The sequence below is a fragment of the Anabrus simplex genome, chromosome 1, assembly GCF_040414725.1.
Source record: "Anabrus simplex isolate iqAnaSimp1 chromosome 1, ASM4041472v1, whole genome shotgun sequence".
Classification (NCBI taxonomy): domain Eukaryota; kingdom Metazoa; phylum Arthropoda; class Insecta; order Orthoptera; family Tettigoniidae; genus Anabrus; species Anabrus simplex.
The window spans coordinates 482,401,863-482,411,298 of record NC_090265.1 but is presented as its reverse complement, the minus strand read 5'-3'; the positions used below and the strand labels follow the sequence as shown (position 1 = coordinate 482,411,298).

Genomic DNA, 9,436 nt, shown 5'->3' with positions numbered 1-9,436 from the left:
ACGAAGTCAAGGTTAAACAGTTAGGTTTGAATTATTGTGTTGATGGGATGAAAGTAGGTACCTCACGGGAGTCACTGTAATAACCTAGGTGTTAACATAAGGAGACTGTAAATAGAGGTTACGGATCTTTTCATAAAGTTATAAGGAAATTTAGGGGTTGTAGTAAGGATATAAAGGAGAGGACATATAAGTCACAGGTATAACCACAATTAGAGTATGGTCACAGTGTATGGAATTCACCTTGATTACTTGATTCTAAAATCCATAGGAAAGTAGCATGATTTCCGACAAAAGAGTAGTGTTACGAAAATATTGCAAACTTTGGGCTCGGAAGACTAAGACTGATCTTGCAATCGGACTAAGCGGAATTTTCCGAGCTGTCAGAGGAGAATAGGCGTGGAATGACATGAATAGATGAATAAGGTTGAGTGGTGTTTTAAAAGTTGGTAAGATAACAATGCGTGGATAAAGTTGGGATTCAAAAGGACAAATAGAGGCAAATCTTCATTTGTAGGAAGTGGAGTTATGGGTTGACATAATTTACCAAGTGTTCGATAAATTTCCATCTTCTTTGAAATTATATAAGAAAAGATTAAGTAAACAACTGATAGGTAACAGTAGCGGCGATTGGGAATTAGAAGTTGGGGGAGGGAAAAAATGTACAGACAACAAAAAGTACCCGGGTTTGCGGGATGTATAAGGCAGAGGGGAAATAGGGATATACATTAAAACTAAAAAGAATAAAGCTGAAAAATGGTAAATCTTTTGATTGCTTTCTAAGGTAATTTCGACAGAGAGGTAAAGGTTGATATTCTACCAACTTAAGTGTGGTAAAAATAGTATCTTTTGTTTGAGATTTTGATTCAATACTATACAATAAACATTTCACCAAAGGAACAATATTACACATGTATTACAATTAAATACAAGTACGGCGTGATTATACAATTAAAAGTCATTTAGTATTTGACAACACACTAAGAAACTGACAGACGCTAAAGAGACTGCTAGACTTGACTAATGCGTGCGGCAAGCGGGAGAATCATACGTCAGTGTCCATGACCTTGGCCAAAAGTAAAAAACAAATATTAAAAAAACCCTGCTACCCTTCCTCACAGCACATGCAAGGTCTCCACTATTTGCTGTGGATCTATACAAATCGGTTAGCCGCGACGAACGATATTTTGTTAATCATTCTAGAAAATAAAGGAAAGAATTCGCTGATGACAACAGGGCTTGTTCAAATTGTTTTTTGAAATGATTCCTAGTTTCTTCACAAAATGGGGGGGGGGGTGACTGCTTCCCCCCTCCATTTAATCGCCGCTGCTGATTTCGTACTGTTTCGTACCGCGCGCTCTTAGGAATAACATGTTCCGTTTGCGGCGTATTTCTCAGGTTTTAGTGAATGATAACCCATAGTCAAGGAGTTTACATTTCACATTTATGCTTAAATTCTATTTAATGATGACCTATGGGGTCAAAAGTAATCCATATCAACATATTAATAGTATGAAGATTCATCGTAAGAATGAAATGGATTTATTTGACAGAGGACGTTCGTTGTAACATGTGCAATCGCATGTCTGCATATCAGCTGTTGAGTAGAACGTCTTTACTTGTATGTTCTTTGGACATAGTTGGTGGAAGCTCGGCTCGTGTGAGTGAGTAGCTCTTGGTGCAGTCAGTCGCCTCGTCGTCATGTAAATATAAAGTAGTTGCATTTGTGATGTCAGCGAACCACTAGCCATGAAACACAGCAACAATACAAAATATGAAAAGCTTGCACAGTCTCGAACCGACAAGGGATGTAATGGAGACAATATAGGAAGTCCTGAGAGTGGAAGCACGGCAGTAACTGAGGTGAGTGATCTGTCAGAATGTAGGCCTGTTGATATTGATTATTGCTATAGTGAGGGATGTGGTATGACAGTTTTATAACATACACCTCCTGATTGCAAGATCATTACGACTGTATTTTATGACCAGCTTCATCATATGCTATGTAGTTTTTGTGTTCGGGCTGTTGTATTCGCCAAATTTGACGTTATTGCAAAGATCAATAACACACTTTTTAAGGTTTGACCTGTTACCACATGATCCGATAAATTCTAAGGAATAATCCTCAAGAGGTTATCTTGAAGACTTCCTGAAATAAAAAAATAAAAATAAAAAGGATGAATTATGTAGTAAATTGTCAAATTGCTTTAACTAGTTGTGAGGTTTTTTTGTAATGTTGTGAAACCTGTTTATCTTAAAATAAAAACGTATCGGTGCAGGGATATTCGATTCCTGCGTTTTAATGTTCTGAAATTGATTTACGATTGATTGGTGAATAGAGGGATTCAGTTTTACATGCTGCACGTCACAATCAGTGTCTGGCCGTCCCATCGTCGTATGAATCTCGACTGCATTTACTAACCATAATGAAATGATCGTGTAAAGGATATGTAAAAGTGAATTAAAAATAATGCATTGTGAATTTTCAAGCGTTACAGTAAATCAGTTATTCAGTAAGATCAATCATTCCTCTAGCGTCTGGATGAATATTTTATTTCGAGTAATTTGTGTCTGATTGTAAATTCCTTTTTTCGTAGCAGAAACATAAAAAAGCGTTTGCAGTTCTTGCATCAGATAAAGACTAATGCGGGCAGCTAAATTGATTCCTCAATTTAATTAGTTACGGTACCCCTTTGTTCTATGCAATTTGTTCGTACGTTCCTTCGGAGGCATCCAGGTAGGTGTGCAGATTTTTAACTTGTCTTCGATACTAGAGGTAACTACTTCGAGCCCAGTTTGTCACAGGAAATTCTAAGATAAAGTACGAGAGAGGATTGTTGAGGTGGGGGATGAACAGAACCAAATCAAATCAAAATCTTTTTATTTGCAATTGGCAAATGGTACACTAAAATACATTATTCAAGCACTAAATTTTAAATTAACAAGAGACGAAGAAAATTTTCCTAGAATACAATATTATACAATTTACGCTAATAATGTATTCTATTAAACACAATTATCCTTAATAAATTTATATTGTTTAAAAAATTCTACTTATAATATCTCCTGTACTTACATAGTCAACTCATATACAGTATGTGAAATTACTTCTAATAATACCATACAACTGGTATAAGATTAAAATTAACATTGTATTTATTTACATATTTATATTTTATCCATTTTGGAACCTAAATAGCATAACAACCTGCTGCGTCTTAACCAGAGCCCCTTTTGCCACCACTTTTCAGAGTTCCTGAAGGGCCTTCACAGCTAACGTAACAGTCCCAGGGCCCTCGAAGTCCCCACTGTACTTCACTCCTACAGGCAGTCCCCTACTTGGGCTGTCCAAACTCCATAGACCAGGGGATGGAATTAATTTAATCACACACATATTTTATTTACAATGTCCTGCACTGCTCGAATGCCCTGTAACATTTCATTTATTTTCTCTGTTGTTAATTCTCTTCTTGAATATCTGTACAGATTTTGGAAAAAGATCAAACACTACCCCTGGTAAACTGTTCCACTCCTTCACGCCCTTCCCAATGAATGAAAATTTACCCCAATTGCTTCTGCTAAAATTCCTTCTAATTTTGTACTTGTGGTCAGTTCTGCCACGGATTTCTCTCCATGCTTCTCCTGTATAAGCTCTATATAATCCTATAAGTCTAGCCTTCTCCCTTTTCTTACTTAAAGTTTCCCACCCAAGTTCCTTTAACATTTCTGATACACTACTCTTTCTCTTGAAATCCCCTGTTACAAATCTTGCTGCTTTCCTCTGCACGCCATCTAGTTCCTTTATTAGGTATTCTTGGTGAGGATCCCAAGCACTGTTTGCATATTCCAATAATGGACGAACCATACTTAAGTAATTTTTTTCTTTTAATTCTTTCTTGCATCCCTTTAAGTAGCCTCATTATGACATGTAACGATCTGTATGCTTTCCAAACAATGTCATCAGCATGACCCTTCCAGTGCAAATTACTTTCAAATCTCACACCTAAATATTTGGACTTTGCCATCTTTTGGGATAACTACCTTATCCAAAGTATATTCAAATTCAGTTTTAAAGCTCATGTTTGTAAATGTTGTAACTGTTGATTTGCCTCCATTAACCTTCATATTATTTTCTTCAACCCATTCTTGGATACTCTCAAGGTCCCTTTGTAATTCTGAACAATCCTCAATGTTATTTATTTCCCTATAAACAATTGTCATCTGCATACAGTCTTATTTTTGATGTTATATTGCTCCCTAAATCATTTGCGTATATTAAGAAAAGTAATGGACAGATTATACTGCCCTGTGCAATTCCCTTCCAAACTTTCTCTTCCTGTGATATATTATTTTCAACTTTGACTTTCTTCTAAACCCTTGAATTTAGAAATGTTCTTATCCAACTTATAACCCTTACGTCCAATCCTATTCCTTCCAATTTCTGTACTAATATTCCATGTTCCACTCTATCAAAGGCTTTGGAAAGATCTATGGCTATGCAATGTAACTGGCCTCCTGAATCCAACTGATCTGATATGTCCTGCTGAAATCCCACCAGCTGTCCTTCACAAGAAAATTTCTTTCTAAATCCATACTGGCTCCTCATGAACCAATTTTTATCATCACATATCCCTCTGATGTACTTTGCTATTAAACTCTCCAGTATTTTACAAACTATACTGGTCAGGCTGATTGGTCTGTAGTTCTCTGGTTGCCTTTTATCACCCTTTCTGTTATAAATTGGTATTATTATAGATTCCTTCCATTCCTTTGGTATTACACATTATTTATGATGTAGTCAAAGATAAATTTTAAATAAGGCTTAATGTACCACCCCATTGTCTTTAATACCTCCCCAGTAATTTGATCATTTCCTGCTGCTTTTCCTTGCTGAAGCAGTTGGATTTCTCTGAAAATATCTTCATTGGTGAATGAGAAGCTTCTTGTTTCCCTGTGTCTCTCCCTCTCTACCTTCTGTTACGGTTTCCAACTCCTGACAATCTTCTACTAAATCTCTGAATTCCCTACTAAATAGATTTTCTTTCTCAGTATCTGTTAAATAGTGTTCATCCCCTTCTCCCACCATTATAGGAATTTGGATTCTTTTTCCTTTTTGATTCCTAATATATGAATAGGCCTACAGCATTTTCCATTTCCCTTTGTGGTCTTTACCCTCTTGAAGTATGCCATTCATATAATTCTTTTGCTTCCTTTTTCACTCTATTCAGTTCCCTCATTAGCTGTTTTCTAGTTTCTCTATTCTCCCTATCCTCTTTGATTTTCCTGTTTATTATTCTACATTTTCTTTTTAATTTTCTTATTTCCCTTGTTTAATAAACAGGGTCTGAGGTCATTTTACCCTTCTTAACAGGTACAAATCTCTTCTTCTTTTTTTTTTTTTTTTTTTGCTAGTTGCTTTACGTCGCACCGACTCAGATAGGTCTTATGGCGACGATGGGACAGGGAAGGGCTAGGAGTGGGAAGGAAGCGGCCGTGGCCTTAATGAAGGTACAGCCCCAGCATTTGCCTGGTGTGAAAATGGGAAACCACGGAAAACCATTTTCAGGGCTGCCGACAGTGGGGTTCGAACCTACTATCTCCCGAATACTGGATACTGGCCGCACTTAAGCGACTACAGCTATCGAGCTCGGTCAAATCTCTTCTCTCCTTCCCAAATGATTCCTTTAAATTTAGGCCAAAGTGTATCCACATTATTCCCTTCACTTATCCAACAACTGAAATGTGATTTAAGGTAAGTCCCAAATTCATCAACTTCAGTTTTTCTGTATAATTTCTTGTCTTGTGTGACCCTCTTATTAAGCATTTTTGGTACGAGTCCTACATCCATTATTACAGCCTTATGGTCACCTATTCCTTCAATTACCTCAGTTTTATCAACAATTTCCCATGGTTTAACCAAGAATACATCTAGCAAGTTATTGAGACGAGTCGGTTCTTGTACTACTCTCTCCCAAATTAACTTATTTGCCAGTTTCTGTTCATGGGATTCACTTGCAGCTCCATTCCATTCAACTTCAGGCAAGTTTAGATCTCCCCCAATTACCATACCACTGTTGTTTTTATGAGTATAACTTATTATTTTCTCAAATATTTCCATGTTTCGTTCCTCTCTTCGAGGCCTATGAAAAAACTTACAACCTGTTTTCCAGTCATTGACCGGGTCAGGAATGAAATGAATGAATCATATATAGGCTGTTAGTACGATGGGGTCGCCACTCCCAAAGTGATTTTATTAATGACTGATAGATGCTATGAAATGAGAATGGAGAGTGTTGCTGGAATGAAAGATGACAGGGAAAACCGGAGTACCCGGAGAAAAACCTGTCCCGCCTCTGCTTTGTCCAGCACAAATCTCACGTGGAGTGACCGGGATTTGAACCACGGTATCCAGCGGTGAGAGGCAGACGCGCTGCCGTCTGAGCCACGGAGGCTCTCCCTTCGAGGCCTATATGTTCCTATAATTCCCACCTCCTTCATATTAACACAAACTAATTTTATCCCTAATATTTCATCCCTTTCATCAGTAAACCATTCACGTGAACAATAAGTTTCCTTCACCAGAAAAAACACCCCCCTCCCATTTTATCTCCTCGGTCTCTACGATAGACTGTATACCCTTCTGGAAATACTTCTGTATTACCCACCCCTTCTCTCAACCACGATTCCACTCCTATCACCACATCAGTCTCATAAGATTCCATCAATGTACCGAATTTTAGTTGTTTATTTACTACACTCTGACAGTTTACCAAGAGCAATCTCAGACCCCCTTCCTCCCTAAAACTTGACTGTTGCAATTGGGTAACGTTTGACTCATGAGTTGAGAACGTCCCTGGAACCCAGATCCTTGTACATAGATCTTGATTTAAGGTCTGGGTTTTCTGGCAAGTTTCCCTGTATGTGCCAGTTTAGTGGTATGGGTTTGCTTAAGTACAGGTTATTTTGCAAATCTCTGTTGATAATTGAAGCAATTTGTCTACAGAGAGTTGCTTTTCCATTACCATTCAGATGTAACCCATGCCTAGTGAAAATTTGCCTGCCGAGACCTAAAGTATGTACTACATAGACATTTCTAAAACTCTTACATAATCTCTTGATTTTTATATTTACATCATGTACAGCTTTGTTCACACACGAGTCCTCTAAAAGGTCATATCTGGGTGGCACATAAACTACAATTACTTTTGAGTCAGGTAGTTTGGAAATCTTACTTCTGAGGGTTGTAATTAGTTCACCTTCATTTGCAGCAATGTCACTTGTACCACTCACAATCACCACGTAGTTGTCCTTCTCTAACACAGGATCACAACTTGAAAGGACGTCTTCAGTTTTGGCACCTGGTTTTATTAGTCCTAAAATCTCAGTTTCTGGATTCTGCAGCTCATCCTTGATGCCTTCTGCCATACCCCGCCCTTGACTGTCTGCGTAGAGATGAATTTTTGGCGATCTTGATTTTCGGTTGGTTTTCTTCTTCTGTAGGTTACCTCCACTTTGTTTTAACTCGTTGATACGTATATAACTTCCGGTGCACAGTTTACAACTGTAAATTCTACTTCACAGATAACTTAGTTGAGACCAGTGCTAGATCTAGTTTAAACATATAGTATCTAGGCCTCCCTGTCAAAATTAATAAAAGGTCCTGCTACTAGTCTTATCGTAATTATTCATTGTTTGTTAATATCTTCATTTCAACTCAGGATTTCTCAAAAAGATTAAGAGAACATTCAAATACTTATATACTACAATAAAATATTCAACAGTTATTATTCTGAACAAAGAAAAATAAGCAGCTCACTGTAAAGACAAAAGGAATAACTCATCTTTGATTCTTTTCTGCACTCCTGAATAACAGCCATGCATCTGGCTGCTCCATCCTACCCTTGACTCCTGACTTTGAATAATCTAACACTTTTTTTTTTTTTTCCAAAGTTTTCAAAACTAGATTTACAAGTCCAGAAGTAGACTGATCATTAGAATGAAAAACCCAAGGAACGTTTCTTCTATTTCTGTAATGTTCCCATTATTCCTATGACTTGTAGCTTGTTAATTCATACTTTTTAAGTACACTTATTTCACTATTGCATCACAAAACGAAACTTTAAGTAGGCCCTATGCCCATTGTTGTGTCCCCTATCATTGAAAACAAAATTATGCCCAATTTGAATTCTGAATTTCATGGCTAAGGTATGGGATGATAATTATGGTGTAATATAACACTGTACTATATGTTATCAGAATGATTAGCCTGATGTTTTGTTAATCAACACTTATTCAGTATGCAAAAATGTCATAAGGCAATAAATTAGTTATACTTTTATGTCTTATGGTCAAGTTGTTCTTTATGTTGATGTTCTGAAACCACCCGCTGCACGCAGCCCAAAATTTTGTTTGGAACAACCGAATAAACCATACTTCTTGCCGACTGAGGCCCATCTTGATATCTGGCATGTCAATTGGGAAGGATTTCTTTTAAGAAATGTTGTCAGTGCAACTTACTACAAAACATCTGCATTTTTCTGGTCAGTCCCTATCTTTATAGAGGTTATTATGGAATAGCATATATACTTGGACTTGTCTACTGTCAACCTTGTTGGCTTTGTTCTGGTAGGGAGAGTAAAGGCAGCTGGAGAAAGAAAATAAATTCCCACACTTTCAGGCCCCCTAAGCATCTGGGCCTGGGTTTAGGGGTTTTTCAGTTCCTAGATCTGGGCTTGTTTGAAAAGAACCTTAAAGCGGAACTTTTAATTGTTTTGGTGATGCTAGTGCTGCTAACGAGAAATGTTAAAATGAACTTCTACTCTCATAACATCTGAACAGCTGTTATCTTATGACCTAGAACTGGTCCTCGGCATAAAACAGCAATCTGTTTGAAAATTGTTGTAGGCTTTCTATTTGCATTCATCCATCTGGATTTTTTAAGAAGTCATTTGTTGTGTAGCTAGAAAATGGTCCACGGTCAATAGAATTAATGTAATACTTGTTATAAATGCAGTATTAACTGATGAGTGATTTAGTTTATAGGACATTAACATTGAGATGCCAGCTTTACGATTGAAACAGAGAAAAGGTTTTCGGGTAAGGAAGGAAAATGCATATGAAATGCAGAAAACTGAGATAAGGTGGGAAAAGAAATCTTTCAGACATGAACATTGCATGTGTGCAATAATGTCTATGGAAGATGAAGTACTAATATTTTTACAGTTTCACAGTGTAGTGGCCATGATAGTTAAGGTCTGTATGGTCTGACATTGTGATTAACTGGTTTGAGTCCTGTTGGTGGAAAAAAAATTCATCATAAGAATGTTGGCTCGCAGGGTAGGAGAGTTGGTGGTATACAATTTCTAATCGCATCCGGGAGATAGTAGGTTCAAATCCCACTATCGGCAGCCCTGAAGATGGTTTTCCGTGGTTTCCCATT

At 37.3% G+C, this 9,436-nt stretch overlaps 1 protein-coding gene across 1 annotated transcript in view; it reads left to right on the top strand.

Moving 5' to 3' along the window:
- Nucleotides 1-1,658: 1,658 nt before the first annotated feature.
- The window catches only part of SPoCk (secretory pathway calcium atpase), a 288,883-nt gene continuing 281,105 nt past the window's right edge, over nt 1,659-9,436 (top strand). Inside the window, exon 1 of the mRNA XM_067135304.2 lies at nt 1,659-1,860. Within this exon, the coding sequence (XP_066991405.1) occupies nt 1,747-1,860 (114 nt within the window). The 5' untranslated portion in view covers nt 1,659-1,746. The remainder of the gene's footprint in view (nt 1,861-9,436) is intronic.